The sequence below is a fragment of the Phalacrocorax aristotelis genome, chromosome 7 (assembly GCF_949628215.1).
Source record: "Phalacrocorax aristotelis chromosome 7, bGulAri2.1, whole genome shotgun sequence".
Lineage (NCBI taxonomy): Eukaryota > Metazoa > Chordata > Aves > Suliformes > Phalacrocoracidae > Phalacrocorax > Phalacrocorax aristotelis.
This window is the reverse complement of record NC_134282.1, coordinates 47,485,684-47,509,037: the sequence shown is the minus strand read 5'-3', so window position 1 is coordinate 47,509,037 and position 23,354 is coordinate 47,485,684. Positions and strand designations below refer to the sequence as shown.

Below are 23,354 nucleotides of genomic sequence, written 5' to 3'. Positions count from 1 at the left end.
TCCCATATTCTGATGTGCAATATGCCTTGTTTTTATTTCTGGCCCCCCCTCTGTGTTGCTCTGCCACTATACCTCAATATTGACCAGTGGACACAGTTGGGTCACTGTGGAATCCATCCATGCTGTCATCTGAGGAAACTCTGGCCTAGTAGTTCTGCATTTGTAAAATAATAATTCTTTTCTTATTCAATGAAATGGGCTATATCATATTCCTTAAGTAGCTTTGCTCCCTGTTGGCCTGTGCTATTACAGTATTTTTCCCTATTACTTATGTAGAACTGTTTTATATTAAATAATAGAGAGTGTTAAATGGTCTCATTATTAGCATTCAGAAATCTTTAGCGTAGCTTAAACTCTCCTCAGATCTGGAGCAAGCTCAAATACCATTAAGAAGAAGATTCCTGGGTTTATATCTTCCAAACCATACCTTTCATTTCTATGGCAATTTCCCTTCATCACCAAGAGACGACGAGCAGTGCTTATAAATTCTCTGGTTAATAATTCAGTGAGTACGATATTTATGGCATATTGTGCAGAACAGGTGGTGGGGAAGAATTAGAAGAGAAGAGCAACTATCAACCTTGAAAATGGCAGCAGATTTCTCTGTTTCTCCTCCTTGAAATTCATTTGGCTAAGTGAAGTGGGATTGGGTATGATCACTTGTTTTAAAAATCATGTTGGTAATAATCCATTTATCTGCAGGATACGTGGAAGGGCCCCTGGATTCCATGACTTGCTGTAAACATCTCTGGGGTTTCACTCTCAGTATCTGCATTTGATGCCACTCATCCCAAATAGGTAAAATGCACCTCAGCAGGGTAGGAAAAGAACTTGAAATCACTTAAAAGCCACGTTGTGGTTTTTATTTAGATAAAATTAACGAGTATATGCTTTTTTTAGTTGTGTGATATGAATAAAACATTTGTCTGTGTGGAGCTGATTGTAACGTAATGTTCCTGTTGCTTCCAGTAGGGATTTGGGAAGCGAGTTACTTTTATATACTGTCATACCTGGAGGTAAAAAAGATAGATGTCCAGTAGGGAAGAGAAAAGAAGCATTCATATTTAATTTCTGCATATTTTTTTTTAATGTTCTGCCATGGGCTTGCTAGTGGGTACATTTGAAGGAAGATCCTCTTATTTACTTAGAATGATCTGTGACATATCTGTGGTGCATCCATGTGTATCAAGGTCATTGATGGATCAACCCACTAAAGATAAAGGTTTTCTTTTCTCCCTTGTTTTTCTCTTTTTTGAACAACGTTTTTCACCATTTGTAACCATTTCACCTCTGCAACTTTGAAGTGAACGAAGGCGTTAATAGTCAACAGAAAGAAAGCATCTTTTTTTTTCACACCATACAATGTAATAGAAGTTAAAAGGAAGGTAGAAAAGCATAGTAAAGAATTGACAGGTATCACGTGGCAATCCTGGTCCAACAGGACAAAACCTGACATTTGTCATCATCATATCCCGTAGTTGACACCAAGTGTCAATACTGAGTTCTGAGCATGCCATTATAATGGTGATGGGTGTTAAGGAAGGACTTTCTTTTTGATCTGTTTGTTGAGGTAATCTGACATCCAGAAAAAGAGGAAATAAGAATCCTTATGACTTTGTTCTGAAGAGTTTCTTTTCATGTGTTCCTGTTATTAATGCAAACTACTTTTTTTTGATGTGTAGCATAATGCACTGAATGATAACAGTGATATCTTTGGCATTAGAATCTGAGCCTATGGATGTCCTGAAAACATGAATTCTGCTGGCTAGTCATACAAAATAGGAAAACAGTGATTTGATTAATTTTCTTATTTCCGCTGTTTCAGGAAATGGTAAATAAGTGTCTAGATGGCCTTCTGAGCAGCATTGTATTAAGCATTTCTACAACCTTTAGCTTGAAAGGCAAATTGGTCAACATAGGTACCTTGGCTTATGGTTGAACTCTGTTTTCCTACACCCCACTGTAGATTCACAATTTCTCTGCTGGAGTAAGTAAAGTTACTTTGCAGTCTGTAACTGGAAGCATAACCCAATTGTGATGTGTAAATTGCTCCAGTGTTCTTCTTTACCTCCCTGTCTTAAGAACCAACTGTCAGTTTTATCTGTCAACCAATCAGAATCTGGCTGTGAAACTTCTGGCTTAAACATCTGCTGGCAGAGGAAATGCAATTTGCATCTCTGCTAACAAGCAGCAAACACTGTATGTTAGAGTTATAATGGCAAGGAAATTCTATTTCCTCTGGGAACAGCAAACGGAAGATATGTACTGATGCTTCTTTGCCATTGCAACTCTTGCTAGGATCTGATGTGTATATGTACACACACACTTTCTTGGAGAATATATATTTACAGTGCAGGAAACCTGGATAGGTATTCATTAAAAATGTAACCCACAATCTCAGCCATAAATGCAAGGCACAGCTTCTCCAAATGTTGCATAGATATTTCCTGTGTGGACGTTCTGAGCTCAGTTTGAAACGTAGATAAGCGATCAGGTTAATGGAGCAGCAAAGGCATATTTGCAGTTGCAAGCAGACAGCCAAATAATAATAATAAATCAGTAAATAAATAAATAAAATTCAAGCAGCTCACTTCTCTAATGCGATTAAGGGGCTGTGTCCATTCAATCAGTGTAGTCACTTTGCATTTGATGAAATCCTGAGAAGCGGATGTAAATAATACTTTGAGAATACAGTTGACTCAAATGTCCCTTTGCAATGATGGGAAACATGTTTTGGAACGAACGTCAACTCAGCTTACTGAATCAGGGTACCTGGGGAAGTGGTTCTTTCCTTCAAGGCTCTCAAGTTGCTTTACACATTCGGAAGTAAAAAATATGTCCGTTTGGCCCAAGCTTTATTTTTGACACTTCCTCTGCTTCAGGAGGATTTACTAACCTATACGAAATATGGTTTGACTGAATTGATTCCTATTGTTACTTTGTTCAAGTGGCATCTCCCAAACTGTTGCTGCAGGAAAGATTCCTTTTGCCTCTTAAGGGGGAGCTCATGCTAATAATAAATGCTGAGATCTATGTTAAGCATCCACTGTCTTTCAAAGTTTTCTATCCTGAAGATTTTTTGAGATGCAAGTATAACTTATAGCAGAATTTGTGATGATTGCAGTCTAATTTACCTTGGAACTGGTTCCAGAGCATTGTCATTGCTTCAAATAACATCCCTGCTGAGATGGTAGATATGAATGGAAGTTGGCAAAGGGAAGAGCAAGAAAGAGGACACCCCCTGAGGCACTGAAGTTGAAACAATGATGTAACCTGTCACTGAATTATGTGAGAAACTGTTAGGCAACTTGCTATGGACCATGACAAATCATTCCTGGAGGACCCCATAGGATGAGCAGAAGTAGCTGTGAAGAAATACCGTGAAGCCTAAAGCTGTCACTGTCTGTGAGGCTGAGTGGCTTTGTGCGTGTATCTTACTGACCCTGTTAGATGAGTAAGACCTGGTGATCATTTGTCCTCTGCAGTAAGGATGAAAGCATGAGGATTTATTAGAGTAAACAGGGATCTTGGAATAAATGGTGACAGCAAATCAGTCACTGACTACAGACTCATCCTTTCCATTTTGTAGGCCAACAGCAGAGATCTTTAAATTAGGTTAATTCCTGCTTGCACTTTTCCTCTTGCAAAGAGAAAATTTAAACGGTATATCAGAGGATCAACCTAGCATGGGGAAAAAAAAAAATCACGTGTTTTCTTTCAATGTCCATATGGGTTGTTCGTTGTGATAGACTGAAAGGCCAGTTGGGCAAAGCAGGGCTGAGCTCTGATGTCCTCCTGCCAATTCAAGATGTGAGCCCTACCCAAAGGATAGTGCCAGTAGTATAAGTTAGGACAGCCTGTGGCATCCTATCATCTTCTCATTGCCAGGCCAAGCATCCAATTTTGGCAGTGCTGTGCCCAAGTCCTCCCATTCCAGCAGCTCTTTGGTGTCAATGATAAACAGTCTGCTCATAATGATGGGGCTTGGCATTCTTTTTCCAACCGTTGCAGCAGTAGGCAATACATCTTGTATCCTGTGTGCCAACTCTGTGTGCTAACATTAAAACTCTTTCCACGTGGAACTCTTCATCGGTGTTTTACTGACAGACAGGTAAAGCAACAGATCTGTAAGAGGCAGGAAGGGAACCTGCAGCTCCTCACTTACTCTCACCTTTATCCACAAAAGGCCTCTTGGCCTAGTTAATGTCTTTAAGTTACATGGACAATAGCTTATAGCAGAGCAGGCTGTTTTTCTAATGAAGCTTTACACTTCGAACAAACTGAAAGAAAGGATACATATTTGCAGAGGATGGTTGGTAGACTATTTTTGTCTTGCCTTTGATATTGTGACAGCTTTCAACTTGTTCTTTTTAAGGCTTGATTAAATCTTGGGGTGATGGAGACATGGTCTTCTCTATATAAGAATGAAATGTGAAATTCCTGAGTAGTATTGGAAGTTCAAAAGGAAACACTGCAGTGGGGATATATGCTGTGTGGTTTGCTGTTGCCCATGGGATCCATTTTGAGTCTCAGTATGCAAACTCAACTCAAACATTCTTATCTACAGTGTGCTATTTCTATGCTGTTTAAAGTATTGTTTGCTTTTCTTTACAACTCCTGAAATTGTTGGTCAAAAGACACTTTGTAGCTGATGGGAGTTAGCATGAGATGTAAGTAATTAGAGGTTAAATGATATTCATTGTGAGTTCATGGAACAGATCTATTACTGGTATGAATGCATCTAAACATCAAATGGGGTTGACTTGGGGGATCAAAGAAGGTAAAGATGGGCTAGCCAGATGCTACAGGTGAAGCAACTATCAAATATCTGACAGTTTGGATGTATGTCAAGCACTAAGTCCTTTTAACTTCATAAATGTCTTCTGATGGAATTATCTTAGACTTATATCAGCTGAACGAGAGCTGTACTTGTACCCTCCAGAGGGTGTATTGAGAAGTATTCACTAACATAGAGCATCTAGGGTGTAACTTTAATGTTGAGGAAGACATGAGTTTGTGGTTTTGAATTTAAACCACCATGCTGCTAATTCATCCTTTGCATCTGTGAACCATTTAATGCAGTATTTCTTTTGGACAGCAACCAGTAGTACTGCATGCTACAGAATATATGAGAATTCTCTTCACAGCAAAATATGTGGAAAAGGCACCATCCTTAATCTTTAATCATTGGAGAATGGTCCACAACTGGAATTGTAAGAGTTTTATACTTCCTTTAAGATACTTCTACTTTGAAATTCAGAGATTCTTTGGCTGTTTGAAGACTTAACACTTAAGAGGTCACCTAATCACCTCTTCCTCTCTGATGGTGTAAAACCATGTTCTGTGATTTCTTCCAAGCAAGTCAAATTCACCTGACTGACCTGGGAAGTGTTAGACTGAAACCATGCTAAGTGATTTCAACACCTGCAAAATTTGTTTTACTAATGTTTACGCACAATTGCAGTTACTGCTTTTCTGCTAGGCAGCAGCTGGGGACTGATGGCAGGCCAGCTGCAGCTTGCCACAGCCACCGCTGGAGTGCCTGCATGTATAAAAATGATAAAATATCCAGCCCTATGGTATTCTAATTGCAGCTGGGATTTTGCAGCTGTGAAGTCACACCATGAGAAATACATTCAACGCTGCAATTCAATGAGCGTGCTTTTCAAGCCAACAAATTTGCCTTGTGAGCTGAAGAGAAATGAGCTCTATAGACCTAATTCTTTTTTTTCTTTTTCTGGTTGCAATCGCTTTTTGCTGTTGCTGGTAATCTTCTGTACTCGGGAATAGAGACGAGCATCCTTCATGTCATCAACCTTTGAGGACCACTAAGTAACTGCTTTCCTGGTTGTGAACAGCTTGGGGGAAAATAATTATGCTTTCTTTGAATCATAATTTTTGCACTTTTATCAAATGTTTTCTGTATAATCTCAGACAAGTCATTAAACTGTTTTGTGGTTACTTTACCCATCTATACAGTGATGGCAGTAATACCTTGAAGAAGCACTTTGGCCTTAATTGAATGATAATATGATTGTTTGAAATGTCTGAGTGTTTGAAAAAATATGATCCTCATGAAATGGAGATTTCACATTAAAAGTACGTTTTCTGTACTCTGAAGGAGGGTGGAGATGCTTAATTTTTAAAATGTAGGTTTTTATTTTGGACATTCAAGAATGGCAACAAGTATGGCTATTTGGCATACTCTTTTTTGCCTAACTTACTGGAAAGGTTTGGTCATCAAACTTGCCAGCTGGTCAGAAAATCAGAATAAACCCTTTATCACCTTTCTGGAAAATGGCATATAATACTTCTCTTTGCTGTTCTTTTGGAGAATGGTTACTATATCTTAACAAAAATTAGAACTATTAAGCATTTACAGTACTATATAGCAATATTAATTACATAATATTATTGGAGTGAAGCCGGTAATGAAGGGTAGGAGAGTGGTTGAAGTTTTAGCTAGATCCTACCCTGTAGGCACCAAGTGACTTCACTTTCTTACAAATACTCCAAAAAGATAAAAGAAACTATAAACCTGAGAAAGCACTAATTTACCTAAAAACAACCTGTGGCAACTGAAATATGTTTCTTGTACATATGAGGAAGACAATTCAGATCTGAAGGCCTTTCCTATGCCATTCTTTATTTCTCAGTGTTTTCACAGTCTTGATCAAAATAATTGGCAACCTTGTGCAACCTTTATTCCCATTGATCAGAATGTCCTCCTTGAATTTGTACATTGATTTTTGTAGGGTATATTTCTGTGAGCTTATCTATATTGACTAAATGTTATGCAGCTGAGTCTTTAATCTCTTCTGGGTCTGTCAATGGTAGGATAGCTCAAAGAACAAGGAGTCCTGAAGAAATTCAAAAAGAAAACATACCGTTGAGTATCATCAGAAATATTGTAGAGGCTTGTTAACCCCCTGCCTTTTATTAAGTTTCTAAGTAATCACCGTGCTTGTTTCTCTTTCAAATCCATCTCGCAATAGAGAAAATTTTAGTCCGCTCTGATTTCTTTCTATGTCATTCTACTGAGAGAGACACTATAGGTACATCTCCACTGACAATGTCTTGAAGTTCCACCTAGGGTTGTTTCTCAGCAGTGACAGAATATTGTTCTTGTCCTTGGAAAATAGTTTTGAAAACCTCTTGGTTCAAAGTTGGAGCTTAGCGCAGTTTCTCCTTAGAGGCAAATGTCATATTGCCCTGTATGATGGGCTTTGCAGTACATCAGTGCTGTCATTCACTTGTTGAGTCTGAACGTGTGTGAACAGTTAAAATGTGTTCAGCTTTTTTAGATAGATATGTGAAATCTTCTTTCCCCATAAGGAGGTCAAGAAGAGTTTACTATTTAGAGAAAAACTGTAGCCTTCAGTTGTTGATTTCTGTAAAGATAGACAACGTGGTCCGATTCTCTGGTTAGTATCTGAGTGTGCTGAGATAGATTGGCCAGCAGATATAAATTGCTTTCAATGGCACTGTGTCAGTTTTTACCCATGGGCCTTCCAAGTGGAAGAGCTATAGCTGTAAATTACCCTTCTATATGTCTTAAAATAAGTGATCGAAAGGTTCTGTTAGAGCTCTCTTCTTTTCTCCTTCTCTCCACATCTAAATAAGGGACACTGTCAGCCTGGTACTTTGTCATCTAATTTCCTATGAAATATTTCAACTTTTGAGCAGGACCTGATATTCTTAACTCACTGAAAAAGGACAGTGCCTCTTATCTGAAAGATTTTTTAAACGCTTTGCTACTAAGATTGGATGCTGATCATCGATTTTCTTCATGGCTGTCTTCACACCCATCAATCCCAAAATATTCACAATTCATTCTCCTTTAAGAGGTTATTCTTCTACTCTAGCACATTAAAAGTGTGTAGAGGGGGTGGTGGGGAAGAGCTAAGGGAAAAAGCCTCAAATGTTGGGATAAAACACTGTATCTCCAATTCTGGAATATCATTGATATCTTCCTTTGCTTCAAGCTTCCTGAATCAATTTAAGAACAGAGTTAAAAACGATCAGTAAGGACCATAAATTATTTGCCCCGATCCAATTTTTTTTTTTTTTAGGAAGCTAATAAACAATTTCCTGACTTTGGAAGATGCTGAGTGCTTGCAACCCTATTGAACTTCAACAGGCAGTGATGAGAACTCCACATTTTGAAAAATCAGGTCATTTATTTCAGTACTCAAGTAACTTCACTTTACAAATCTGTTTCAAGAGGGAATTTTTTGATCGTACAAGTCCCCAATTAAAATTTGTCAACTGCTATGCAAAAACAGCTTAGATTTTTTGCTCACACAAGTATATATGAACAACTTTCATATATTCATTCCTATCTAATGCCCTAGTTTTTCCTTAATAGAAACTTCCAGCAAGACTGCTACAGTTAATATGTTCGGCATGGTATCTATTGCAAGTCTCTCAGCTCCCCTGAGGTTCTGATTGTACCTCTTAGGAATCTCAAATCTCTCTGTGCACCCTGAATTTCAGTGCTAGCTTTACTTAGCACTCAAATGAACTCTTAAACCTTTGCCCAAGTCTTGCTAGGGTTTATGAGCTTTCTGGAGAATTTGGTTCAATTTTTTTATTTTACAGTAATTCTATCTGTTACTGCTTTTTATATGTGTATATTTTTATTTTTTTCTGAGTGTTTTGCAGAGATCTGCAAGCCCATCAGGTTTCTCTAGTGGATACTTTATTTTAATAAGTGTGTATTGAATGCTTCGTTTAACTTTACTATTGTGAAGTGCCCAGAGACACTGTGCTTGGATGAGCAGTTATGTAGTATCAGAATTAGCATTCAGCTGGGCTTTGAAGGCTCGTAGCGCATGTGCGTGGGGGAAAGTAAACAAATAAAAGAGAGCTTAGTGCATCTAGACATAACCCCAAACTGCTTTCCTTGTCCGTGACTGCTTGCTCTACTCGCTGACAGATCAGTCCCCCAAACGCCCTTCTAGCAACGCCGGAGTGGCTGTTGCTGTTGCCTGATCTCTGAGGACACACTGAAGGATTAGGTTCGTGCTAGCAGAGGACTGAATTTGTTTTGCTGAGAATTGCAGGATGCAGAACTGTTATCTCTTTGTCTCCCCTCTACCCTTTATCTCTATTAAATAATTATTGTTTGACATGCCCATCCTGGTGAACAGGTGCTTTTTTCGTAAAACTTTGTTGCCCATAGGCTGGATGTGGCCTTGGCGGTAGTTGCCAGGTTTTATAAAGGGACAATTAAAATTCGTCATTTGTGTGGCAGTCCTAAGAGAGACAGTTTCTCTGGCCCAGGCACTAGAAGAACTCAATCTTCCTTCTCTTAACCTGGGACTCTTACAGAAAAGGTGTAGTAGGAGAGACAGTAAACATGATTGTGAGCAGGAGGGTCCACAAGAGACTGAGTGGTGTTCTGGGATATTTTTTCTCTTTTTTTTTTTTTAAGGAAACTGGAATGACTTATCAAACTATTTGTTATGCCTCAGTTACTAGCTATTGCACAAAGCGATCTCCAGTTGCTGGCAATGATGGTATTTCTAACTCATTGCTCAAAGTCTTCCAAAGCCTGATGGTCTCCCTGAATACATGGGAGAATCATGCAATGTGTTAACTGGGAGGTCACGACACTGGAGGGAAGTATTATGTAGGGGCAGAACATCTATGAGGGAGATACTGTGTGCTGGCAAAGAATGCAGGAACATATGTCTGGTTAAATGGAAAATAGCCCCTTCCCTTCAAAATCAAGTGGAACGTCTAATGAGAAAATAGGAGATGGGGTTTGTTTTGGGTTTTTTTGTGACTTTTTTTCATGGTGGCAGTGTAGGGCTGGGTTGTTTTTTTCCCCCCCTGTTTTGACTTGGAAGCTGCATTGCAAACTAGTCTGATCGATAAATATTGTTCCTCTCCACAGAAGGGAACGCTTACTGCAAAGAACACAAACAGTGTTTTGTAGGAACTCCTGACTGCTCGGTGGAATTCACAGGCAGAGTTAGAAATCCCATGTCAGAAAGGAGGAATATAACAAGCCTGGATTCATATGTATCATTGCTAAGTAACCTGTGAGGAAATATTACTTTATTGCAGAGAGATTATATTTGCTATGCAAGTAGCCTGTGAAGTTAGTAGAGGTCAAGTCCCATAACACTATAGCTCACTACGGTGGGAATTTCCAGTGATGTTGTAGATATTAGTAGTAATATCTTCATAATCATATTGGGTTTACAACACGGCTGGAAAAAAAGGGGTGGGAGGAAGGTAGAGGAAAAAGAGAGGAAACCGTTCCAGCGTGAGCAACTAACAGTGTAGTGTTGTTTCCCTTAGCTAACCAGTGCCTGCCTTGCAAAGGATAGGAGTTGACAAACTACGTACTTGGTTTTGTGTTATTTTGTAAGTTACCACTCAGCATGTTTCAGTTAATGCTGCTTTGTCAGAAGTATAATTTACTAATGGAGGAAGTATTACGTGTCTTTATATATGTCAGCCTATGGCCAATTCCACTATAAATCACATCACAGCCTCATGGACAGTGAGGTCCCTTTTTGTGCTTCTACAGGGAGCTGAGCAACATGGTGACAAAATGAAGTCATCCTGTGCCAGTCTGGTGGTTTTTTTTTATTTTTTTAGAGAAGAAAAACAGTATCTTTTTGGGCAGTGGGAATTAATAGTGAAGGATGAATGTGTGAGCCTACTCAGCATTATAGGGGGACAACCAACTCTGCTCAATCTAGAGCAGACATTTTTAATTTACTTTTTTTAAGTTTATTATTAACTTCTTTTCAAAAACAACAGAACAAGTTTGGCAGAACAATCTTCCAGCCTCCTACAGGGCTGAAAATATATGTGCTCAAAAGTGTCTTATTTTGGAATACCACCACCTCATTGTTATGCAGGTGTGACTCGCAGAGGCTTATCCCTGCTGTTTGTTTTTGTTGAGGAAGATGGCTGAGGTGAAGGAGAATGGGGATGTAGTGCAGCTCAGCTTGGGAGGAGTGACTTCAGTTTTTCTCACCTTTGTCTCTTTCTTCTTGGCCTCTTTCTCACTGTTTTCCCCTTTTTTCCTGCCTTCATTGCCAGCTGGCGGGTGACTGTCCTGCTTTGCTGTGAGGTGCTGGCTTGCTGAAACAAGTCCGATCCCCATGCAAAGCTTTGCAGACCCCAGACTGGAAAGGTATTCCAGGTTTCCAAGCAGAGTTGTCCCCTAGGATAGGGGGACAATGCCCTAATTAATGCCTCATCCATGAATCCTGGACATAAGAAGCAGAGCAAAGCCTTTTAGATGATGTTGGACAGGATTAGGCCAGGATGATCTAGTGCTGGTCCAGGAAGGAACTGTATCCTGCAGCATGTTCCTTGCGCAGGACTTGTCTCCTTAAAAACCAAGTACAACAGTTTTTTACTATTTACTGGCAGTAATATTGGACTAGTCCAATTATTCTGTACTTTATTAGCAAAATATTTTAAGAAATCTGAACTTTCTGATTCACAGAAAATACTTTGAGAGTTTTCCTTCCATTCTAGTTCTCTCTTCAGTTCCACAGCAGCAGAGGACACCAAGAAGGAGTACTACCTCCTGGACTACTTGGCTAAGCAAGGATCCTAGGAAAAGCTAACAGAGATCTGAAGTCATGGCTGCACATTCTTTTTTTTTTTTTTTTTCGGGGACTCTACACAGCCCTCTGTGTGTGATTCTTGCTGTTAACCTATGATGCCCCACTTTGCCCTTCTGCATTATTTATTTTGGTTTAAGTTTTAGAACAATCATCTGCAAATTGCAATTCTTAGTACTCATTTATATGCAGAGATTGCACTGATTTAACTAACATATTTTTAAATCAGCTCAGTTAATTTGATGCAACGCATATGTGAGCAATTAGCTTAAGTCAGTTAAGAATCCTCTTCAGCTATATGGATAAAAGCCATATTTGAAATGAGAAAATCAGAATACAGGAATTAGAAACAGGTTAAAGGACATTAATTTAAAAGTAAAGTTTTAGTTAATTTGATATGCTTTCATCAGATCTCAGGTTCTATTCCTAGTTTTTCACTGATTTACTGCTTTGTTGCATGAGTGGCTTCAATTCTCAGTATCCCTGCTTGCAAAATTAGGATTTGCTGACATAGCTTGTGGGAGGATATAAGTGGGCCTGTGTGGGAAAATGTGTTTTTCCTCCTATAGAAAGCTTAAGCTTTTCTATAAATAATGGATGATCAAAACTGGAGCCAAATCTTCCCATTTAAGAACAGTGTTTCCATTTGGAAGTGTCACTGTGGTGCCATTGGGGAGTTGTTTGGCTGCCCTGTTGTCCTGGCTCCCCAGCCAAACTACAGCTCCCATGTCGCATAATAATTCTGCACGTTACTGAATTGCTGTCATGGAGTCTTGGTGCTGCATTAGGGAACATGTGGCGCAGCCAAGGAAATCCCCTGACAGAGAGGAATGGGTGGCTAAGAAACCTCAAATGCATGTTTTCTAACATATTCTGAGACATCTCTCTTCAACAGTTCTGATGTTTTTGATGGTACAATTTGGAGTTTTGACTGAAAAGTCAAAGTTTTGAGGGGAATAGGGTGTTTGATTGGTGAGGAAAAGACAATGCTTCCTGCAGAAAGTAGATACTTGTTACAAGAAACTTCTTGAGCTGAAAATTGACTATTACGTCTAAAGCTAGTGATGAAAAATGCTGTTTCAAGGCTTTCTTATCAATGACGTGTAAAGTATTTGAAGATTCTGAGAAGGTACTCTTCAGATGACCCCATCTCATGGACAATGTCAAGAAACTGAGAACCAAGTTTTTATTTGCTCCCTGAATCCTTATTTGCTACTTCATAAAAAAACTACAAAACATTATTGCTTGCAACTGCAAGTGAATGGATTAGCTGGTATTTAATAATTACTGTTGTTACAGCTAGAAGAAATAGAATTCTGATGGGGGATCCTTTGATGCGGAACTGGGAGTGGAGGTTAGCTTATCTGTGACAATGCTGTTAAGTCACCTTTTCAGTATATCATGTGAACTTCTTGTCTTATTTGATTATGACATTGACAGCATTAGCTGGGGTGAAACAGTTCTCATTCTGCATCTCTAGCTGGTTTGTGACCAAATATGACTTAATGAAATGTGTCCACAGAGAGAAAAGAAACCCTTATAATGGAGCTGAGCAAGGATAGAGAAACAGTTACAGGCTCTGAACAGGAAGAGCACAAACTGCATTGTGACAAAATCAATCAGATGTAGCAAGTGAAAGGCTCGTTACACTAATTAGTATCAGTGCTCAGCTGTAGGGAGGCAAGAAGCTGGCAGAGTGATACTTTAGGACAGCATTTGCCTGAGAGGAAGCATTATGCATCATGGATTCATTAGTGCTGGGAGGGAAGAGTCGTACAGCAGGCACGGTCCGAAATGAGATGAACCCTTTCAATGGCATCCTTAGATTGCTTGGGATCCAGACAGCACAAGTGTCATTCAGGGGATAAGTTTGGCATTGTGTGTGTGTGTGTAAGGTGTAACAAAAAACAAAGAGAAGAAAGTAGTAAAAAAAATATTTCCATTTAAAGGCCTTAGAAATAAAATAAACTAGGCAGTAAGAGTTCACAGTGCAACTGAAAAATCACCATTGCTTGGTACTTTATGGGGATCTCTTAGGAGAAGTTGACTTTCTGGCCTTGATTTTTGTCATCTGGTTAAACAGTGCATGCCTGCCTTGGTGCTCTGATACTAACTCTGGCCTTTACTGATGATGAAAGCAGGTGTGATAGTAAGATGTGGTGCAATTGAGGCTTGAGGGAAATTAGCATTACAGTAGGTCATAGGCAAGTGGTGGGTGGAGTGTAAACATAATTTAGGAATGAAATGCACACACGAAGAGAAAGAGATATAGAATAGGGATTGTGGCTCTTGAAATCCCAGCTGCTTTGGTTATGTTGGGAAGGCAGATTGCTCTTGAACCTGGTTCTATATAGGCATTTCAACATTCATGTTGCGTGCAGTCAGAAGGAAAGAGTGAATGATCAGAAATGCGTTGCTAGCTGCAGTAATGCTGATGGGAACTGTTTCATTCATCAGTGTCTGTGTATATGCCTTGCAGCCACTCACCTGTATTTCACTGTAAACAAGCAAAAAATCTAATAACTTCACACCCTGAACAAAGGAGGAGCATCACCTTCTTCACTCCTTGGAGTCTCTAGGTGAAGGGATCACCTCACTGCAGGGAAGCCCTGGGGCTTGCCAAGATGCAAAAGTGAGATCTCCCAGAGGGAGCTTTAAGTGGCTCACTTTCATGGTGGGAAAGATATTCTGCCATGAAATTAAAGGTGGAGTCCAGAGCACAGTAGGAAAAATACCCTGCCCTCTAGGCCTCCAGCTTTGATTCTAGCTGTAGAGTGCTGTAGTGTAAGTCTGTATATATGTCTGCTATAAAATGAAACAGATTAAATGAAGAGCTCTACAAAGAGGTCCTCAGAACTTCGTATTTTCTCTTATGCCATTAAGACACAGACATTTCAGAGGATGGAAGATTAGTTAGCTGTCATTCTGAAGCTTCTGAAAAATATCCAAAGATTCAAAATCCAGGCTGTTTTACATCACATAAGCATACTGTTTCATTGGATTGCTCTCAGTGTAAAGCCTCCAATATTGACATTGTTCTAGTGATACTCTCCCTCTGGAACAATCATTGGCATCACAGGGCAATACCGTGATGCAATGCCTGGGTGGTACTGGATGAGCATCCCTGTGGAATGGACACGTGATGGATATAGTCATTATGGTTTCAGCACATGGGCTTGAACAAAGCCATAGTCAAAGACAGAAAAGAATATTTCTGATTCCTTCCTTCAAATTATGAGGGGGGAAGGCTTTGTTGATGCTGCTGCTTCCTTGCATCACTCAATCTTGCTCTTTGAAAAGATTTAAAATAAAGACAAATAAAGGATCCCACCCACCCACCCCCTTTTTTTTTCCTCCAGGTCGCTCTGAGCTTTCTGAATGGCAAGACCAAAACACCTTAATGTAAATATTCCTGTTTCCATCACAGGCAGTAGTTATTTATAAGCTCCAACATACTGTGTCTGGTTGAGGCTGCCCCATGCTGTTCAACAGCATCCTGATGTTTACTTGTGCCTACTTTTATATCGATACCCTTATCCTGCTCTAGTACTGCTGTCTGCTTTCAAGATGCATAGTGAATGGTGATGCTGCTCTCTACATATAAAACACGATGCATCCCTTCAGATTTTATAGTTCCCTGTGCCCCAGGTGCTGTTATTATCAGTCTTGACATCGTTCATTCAATATGATGGTCCCTGTCTTCCCATTTATCTGTAATGGACAGGAGACTTTGAATCATTTTATCTTCCAAGCACAGCAACATCTTTTCTTTAAAAAGTGACTTTTCTCTCTCTCAATTTCTTGTTTTCTTCCTTTAATATCTTGTGTAGTATATTTATCTCCCAATCTCTTTACTCTGCACATTCTGTTCCCTTTTGTTTTGTTTTTCCTGTGTATCTACCTTTTTTCTCTCTCTCTTCCCCCACCCCTCCTATTTTTGTACCTGGGCAGGGCACTGATCCAGGCTTGTTGCAATCAACGTAAAGGTTCCATTGACCTTATCAAGCCTTAGGTTAAGATTAGGTAGCATCTCTTCATCTATACACATGAATTGTGCATAATTTAGTGCAGTTTAGTGCAATATCTGAGGCTATCTCACCCTCAAAACTAAGCAGGCTTAAGAGGAAGACAAACAAGAAGACACATTTTTAGTAAAACTTCATGTTAGGCTTTGAGGTACAAGATTAAAAACAAGGTCTTACAAGTACAAACAGATTTAAAATAGAATTGTATCTTAAACCAAACAAGTCTGTTCTTCAGCTACTTAACCTCTTTCTCATTAACTCCCTGTGAAGTGTCGCTGCCTTCAGAGCAAGAGTCTAATGCTTCAGTGAGAAGTGCAGTTACCTCCTGTGGGTTCAGAAGGAGAATCTCAACCTCATCTTTCTGTCTGTGGTGTATCGACTTCAGATGCCAGGGATCCGGTTTTCAGAGTAGTTCTCCTACATGACTATCTGCATTTATAAATCTTCAGAACTGAGGATTGCAGAGAAATACAAATATTCTTGGTGGCATATAGTGATGATATTTGAAGCTAGCAGTCACCAACAAATTCACCTAAGAATGAATTTACTCTGCTAGGAACTAGTCACTTGAGTTATCTTTTCTCCAGGGACTGGATGGCTTGAATGCTTTGGTTTTATTCATCTTACTGGACTATGTAGCACTATCAGAGTACATCTGAAGGCCAGACTGCCCAAGTGTTTCTTTCCGTGGGCAATAGTAAATGCTGAACACCCTGCCCTGTATCATTGTGACAGTCAGTGTTTTCTGGCTGTGTCTGTTAAGAAAAGTTCAGTTAGTAAGGATCAGAGGATCTTTTCTTCCATGAGCTCCGTGGCTTCTTTTGAGTCATTCTACAGATTCCTACAGAAATACTATTAGGGTCTGCTTGGAGAAGGTCAAATGTGCTTGTTTCATCTCCTTTTGCTGTGCTCCACTTTATAGCCATGCACCGCCCCAGAGACTGCTAACAGCTACCTTATAGGCTGAAACGCATCAAAGAGTGTCCTAGCTGTATAAAGATAGAAGAGGAGGCAGGGCTATAACAAAAGCATCAGGCTTGTGAACAAGATAAATGCGGTTTAATTGTTTTGCATATATCTGGGAGAAGATATATAACAAATAGCAGAATTACAGGTAATCTGTTACACATACACAGAGGTGGAGTTTTCTTTACTTACTGGAATTCTTTTTGGGAAAAGTTTTCATAATTTCCTTTGAGCTGCTACCAGTCCCTCCAAGGTGGCAGGTAGCCTTGCTAGTGCTGCAAAGGAGAAAAGACACATAAAACATTTAAAGCAAATGTAATAGCTTGGAACAGTGTTGTAAGAAATGCCTTTGATTTCAGCAGTGAATTTCACTAAGTCCTGCCAAACATTCAAAGCTAGTCTCAGCTTCCCAATCCCTTTATTTGCTATCAGCACTTGAGATCAGCTTAATATTTTACTTTCACCCTTGGTTGCAGAACATAATGGACAAGACCATTATCTGCGAATGTCATCGCTATTAGGAAAGAGAGAAGAAAGGCAGGGATAAGGGGGAACAGGGCTGGCAGGCAACTGGTTTCTACAAAGGTAAACAGACTTTAACAGTATGATGGGAGGAGGGAGTGGGATGGGAAAAATCAGCCTCTCATAATTTAATTAAAGTTCTGCATCTCCTTAAGAGCTGTGGATACAACCTGCCAGGCTGAGGGCTAATATTTAAAGGTCATTTAAATAAGCAGAGATGTTAATCATTGAAGGGACAAAGCTGAACTTTGTCTCCCGGCTCTTGCCTACATGCAGGGATGTTACCTTCCTTCCCTGCAGTAAATAGGAGCTTTGAAATTATTATTTTAGAGTTGGATTACACTTACTAATACTAAGCAATCAGCAGCATCTGTGAACTGCAGGGGAGGGATTGGCTTGTTGTAGGGTCACCTCTAAGAAAAGTCACAACTTGTATCAGAGCAACAGAGCTGGTAAATTGTATTATGGACAGAGCGAAACCTGTCGAAAGAGCGAGGGTGCTGTGATCTGCAGAGACGTTGGCATGCTGTGTGGAAACTGCGCTTACATGTATGAGTAGTGCATTGCAGTCCACGGGCCACAGCAGAACCAGATTCTGCGGTAGGAAACACCAGTGCCTTGTCACATCATTTACTCGGCTTTAATGTCTGTTAATAGAGCTGGTTAGGAATTTTTCTTACATGCTTTTCTAACACATCGTGGGATTTCTTTATGTGTTCTGGAGGTATAAGGGAATTTTTTACAAAGGCTTTTAGTTTAAGAGATAGTGAAATAAAAATTGAGCTTAGGATTGGTTTGACATTAATCTCTGTATTTACTGAATCATTTCAGAAGTAGTTTTCAGTTGTCATGTTTCTATTCCCCAGCATGTTTGGCTTTGTGTATTGGACTCTTCCAGTGTGTACCAAGGCATTTTAGCAGAGGGACATGTGCAGATGGTTTGAGTAGATATAAACTAGTGCCAGTCCCAATGGGAAAGATGGGGAAAGTAGGTTGGGGTTCTTTTTGTGAGCACTGACAGTGTTGAAGAAGTCTTTCTGTACGTCTGAAATAACAAGACTACTTTTGTTTTTCCCTTCTCGATGTTAAGTTGACCTATGCAAATAAAAGTCCGGCTATCATTCTTTCCCTCAGAATGAAAATTCTGTTGTTCTTTTGAATTAGTTGTGCTCCCACATATAACTGTGGTGCAGGAAGACATCACGCTTATGTCAAGGAAGTGTTTGGGTCTTATTTTTTTATTAGTAACGTTGGGGGAAGGTGAGTTTCTGAATGCAACCCAACGACTCTTTATGTGGACTTGTACCTATTGAGAGGAAACCATGTAAGCACGCAGTTCCTGGCAGAAGTACAGCTGCTTATCTTAGTTGAGCAGCTATTGTCCTGAAGATCAGGAGAGGTGAGCTTGATAGTAACTTTATCTGAAGAACCTTTAAGAAACATAACCAAGGTTGTCGTGTTTTCATATAGAATTTTTGGCAGAAGCATCACAGCAGCATTTGCCAACTCCCCATGTGTTAGCTATTGCTAATGTTTTCTGATTTGCCAAATGAGTAACATGGGAACTATGGATTATGAGGAAAGAAGGGAATTCAGATAACAGTGAAACTAGAGTAAACTTGGAATGGATCTTGTGATGTTGCCAGAAACCCCAAGATGGCATCAGAGTCCTTGTTTTTTTACATTAAAAATGTATGAAATATTCTTAGTGATTCTTATTACTTCTTTGTCTGCCGTTGTTAACTGGTTCTTCATTGTTTATGCTTTTTTTCTTTTTTAAAGCATTCCTGCTTTACAACCCTTTTTTTCAGGCATCATTACAAGGCATTGATAATGCCAAAGATGCTACATGCAACACACCTTAGCTGCAGTGCATGGCTCTGCCAATACAACAACAGACCACATCCCCAGGAATACATTTGTACATTACCGTGTTCTAGGAGGCTGGAACAGCAAAGCTGGATGCAACTCTAGCTAGAAACTCACCCAAATTAGTTTTTTTTTACTTTAAAGCACAAGCCAGCCCAAGTTTACCATGCCACCAGAAACATTCTAGTGCTGAACTGAATAGTATGGAGGTGATGAGGACCTGACACAAACTCTTATACGCTGGAGGGTTGATTCCTGAATTTTATCAGCACACTGCAATTTCAAAACTGTGAACCAAATTATAACAAATCCTTGGAGGAGTGTGAGAAGGCTCTGATCTACAGTCACTAACAAGGATGATTAGTTGCATTTTTCAAAATTGTGCACTGATGTACTGCTCCATACGTACAAGTATTCTGCACAATCTTCCACTGATCACTGAGTCAGTAACAGAATATGTTCAAGCCAACTAAGGGAAACATTTTCTCAGTGCAAACCTGGGATCCTTATTTAGCTTTTTATTCAGCCTTTGCAGTGAAGCTAGGTAATTGTTCTACATAATGGTATAGCATGCATCAAGATCTCCTTGATGTGCTTATGTAGTTGCATTTCTTGTGAGTGAAGAAGCTTAAATGAGATACCCAGCTCATCTCATTTAAGTGCATTCATATTTCAGACTGGTCGAAGAAATTGAGGAGCCTGTCTTCAATTAGAATGAGTAGCAGTTGGATGTACTTGTTTGTGGAGGTTTTGAGAAGCCTGTGCTCTATGTAAGCTGGGTGAATTTCATAGATAACACAGAATTTAGACCATTTCAGGAGACTTTTTGTTTGTAAGTAGTCTTTTGATTTGGACATATTAGATAAACGAGAAACTGCATTTATTTTCAGGACTGCAACTATGTAAACCTTGGAAGGAAAGGAAATTATAAAATTCATATACTATAACCACCTTTGAAATATACTAAGGACCATTGGTTTATTCCAACCCAATGTTCAAAAGGTTTATATCTGTGTTCTTATTGACATTCCCTGTCCTTGTGCCAGGGCTTGCCAGAATTGGAAACTTTTTGGAATCAGCTGTGGTTTTGCTGGTTTGTGATGTGTTGCTTTCTGATTTCAGCCACCGTTGTTCCTTGAGCGGGGATGATCTGAACAGGCAGTGGTTGACACCCAATTCCCAGCTCCATCCAACTATTTACCATGCCAAAGGTCTTCTCTACTACCTGCGCAGCATTGGCCGGGCTCCTCTGGTGAGTCTCTTTCAGGATCTTTTGTGAATGTATATGGATTGCTAACTGTAGCTGTGTGAACAGTCTTGTTTTAGAGCTAGAGTGATGTGGAAACATCATGTGCGGCTACACTTTCATCTTAAAGAAGTGTTTTGAAAGTCTTGGATATTTAATACTTACTGAATCTTCTAACCAAAAACTCCAAATTCCAGACCCTTGCACACCTGGAATATAAATGAGAAAATTATTTCCTTAAAGCTTTTTAATATCCTTGAACTACTCCAACTAAGCTAAATATTATGAGTAGCTTATTGCTGTCTTCATGGCAATGATACGAGAAATTCCACACAGATTTAGTCTGACTGGACGGTGCAAAAGCCCGTGTTGGAACAACCCATGCAATCACAAAAACACAGGAAGCAGCCCTCAAAATGTCTGAACTTCCATGATACTTTGGTGATGGGAAGAAAATGGCTGGTTTTGAGGGTACCAGAAATTCATGAGATAGATCTCATCTTAAAGCTGCAATTGGGATAGGGCTGGGATCCATCCCATCTGCTCAATGTTGTCACCCAGCAGAATGAAAAGATATTTCTGAGACCACAGGAGAAAAACCACAGCAAGGTTCAAATGTTAATGAACAGATGTAGATACACAGTCTGGCAGGTCGGCTGCTGATAGATACAGTCGGGCAGGAAGTGCCCAAAGCCACAAAATTCCCTCTGGGTTTGATGAAAAAAGTCCCAGAGAATGTAAAAATGTCTGTGAGCTTCTTGAAATGAATTCTTGCTGGAATGTGTTTTTTGTCTAAGACAACAGCCCTGAAGTTAACTCTGCAGCCCAAGGAATATTGTGGAAACTCAACTCACGGTTGTGAATTTACTCACCTATATTTTCCTTTGGTTCAGAGCAATGTAGGATCAGTCTTGTTCTACCCTGCTATTTGCTATCTGGCCTTCTTTAATATTCAGCCATCCTTGTCTTATCCGGGTATATAAAGTTGAACATGCACTCAGTGCAAGTTTTCATCATGGCTGAGTGAAGGGAGACTATTGATCCTATCATCTCCGTGGCTCACAGGCTGCATGTCAGACTTGGTAAACTGATTTTTTCGTTGCCTTTGAAGAGTACATTGATTTTAGTTTATACATGTTGAAAAATGCCTTTTCCCTCCTCCAGAAGAGAACTGGGTTTCTTCTTTTTGTTTTGTTTTTTTGTTGTTTTTTTTTTTTAAACTCCAAGATCCCATGGAGCCAAGTTCACTGATAGCCAAATGATTTCTGTGAAGTGATTTAGTTTCATTTATCCTGGGATGCACCAGCAGTTTCTTCAAAGCAAAACTGCTTGAAGGAGAAAAGGAAAAAACCTTACAGTTAACAGCCTTTCAAACCAAAACCATTTTAATTCGTAACCTCTATAGACACCAGCCTGTTAAAAGTGGTGTGGTTTTTTGTGTGTTTTGTTGGCGGTTTGTGTTTTTTTTTTAATTCTCTTGTTGGCTCTCGGAACCCTAGTAAGACAAGAGACTGGATGCACTGTGGCGTTGCAGTTTTCTGTTTGACTGAGAGTTTTCTTTTTGACTGAGTTTTCTTTTTGACTGAGAGCATCAAAGTAGAAGTTTTGGAGACCTTTTATGTGAGAGGGAGAGGGAAGTTGTTCTCGAGCATTTGTGGTGAGAAACTGCTATGGTTTAGAAGTTACAGCTGACAATGCAGTTGCAGCATGCAACAGGGAACCTGCGGCTTGTACAGAGAGTCTGAGCTGCAGTGAAGAACAGGGTGCCCTTGGAGGGGACAAAAAGAACTTCCTAAGGACCAGGAGGCACTGAGCAGAGTTTGCTTCCATTCAAAGCCATTATATCAAGCTTAGAAACAAGCATCTGCCTGCAAGAATGTAGCTCATTCTGAGGAAAAAACCCTAGGCATGCCTACCTCAAAACGTGGAGATCCAAGGTCCTTTCACAGTGCCACTAAGGGAAAAAATGATAATTAAAATTTAAAAAAAAAAAGTTCTATTTTCCAACAGATTTTCTTGCTTTCCTTTTTCTATTTTGCTTTTCCTTTATTTTAAAAAGTGTCTGGTTCTGTGACTCATGAGGAGTGTTGTTTTTGAGTTAGAAAGCATTCCTTACCTATAGGGTGATAAGTGCTGGCAAATAACTTTGAACAGATAAAAATTTGCATGTGTGTCTTGAGTCATATCCCAGTGAGTGCAAGCCTTGGGAGTTTGACTGGTTTGTGTCTATTAGTGTCCCAGTCATATGGAAGGACAGGCTGGGAAAAAAGGACAAGTGGGTCCCACATTTGCTTAGTGTTTGTTCAGACATATCCCAGGAAGAATTCTATATTGGATGCTTGAAATACAAAATAGAGATTAGCATTGCAGGAAGATGAGGCATAAGCCACCCTGTAGTGTTAAAATGGGGCAGAGGAATGTCTTATAAAGAGCAATTCATTATAAACATTGGGAGTGCCTGCAGTATCCAGCAAACTTAATTAAAATGTAGCTCTATGCAACCTGCAAATAGAATGAAATTATTTCCAGTAGCACTGACTCTGCTGTGGAAGCTGGTGACAATCGGTGAAAGATCCCATGGCCTCAAACAGCAGCAATATTACAGAACCTGGCTTTGATAATCCTTTACCAATACAGAAGTCTCATTCCTGACTTGTCACTGAGGACTCATCTGCAGGTTTCTTTAGGTGCAGAATTATAGACCTGCCACTGATTAGGCAGCCCAGCTGTCTTACTATCTGATCATCCCTGTGTGGTTTCTGATATGTAAAGTAATATTTTAGGCAGGTTATATATTGTCTTTTGTGTGTTGGTAATTCTGTAAATTGACAGGTAATTGATACCCAATTGAGCTGGGTTCTCTGCCTTGAAATAAGATGAAACCTATAAAATCCTCTTTGATATTCATAGGAATAAATTCAGGTGGTACCTACTGTTAACCTAAACTATGACTGTGTATTGCTGATAGCTTAGATGAAACGCTAGCTGGAAAAATGCCTGTCATTAAAAGAACCAATAAAAGCAGCTCTTTGGAAGGAGACATTATAGGATAATTGCACGTGGTTCAGACAGAGTTACCTGAAGTGCAGGGGTTGCATAATCTCTGCAAGATAGGCACACAGCCTGAGT

At 39.6% G+C, this 23,354-nt stretch overlaps 1 protein-coding gene across 1 annotated transcript in view; it reads left to right on the top strand.

The window, feature by feature from the left end:
- Window positions 1–23,354, top strand: part of AGBL1 (AGBL carboxypeptidase 1) — a 270,250-nt gene that overhangs the window by 116,393 nt on the left and 130,503 nt on the right. Inside the window, exon 18 of the mRNA XM_075100597.1 lies at window positions 20,102–20,231. Within this exon, the coding sequence (XP_074956698.1) occupies window positions 20,102–20,231 (130 nt within the window). The remainder of the gene's footprint in view (window positions 1–20,101; window positions 20,232–23,354) is intronic.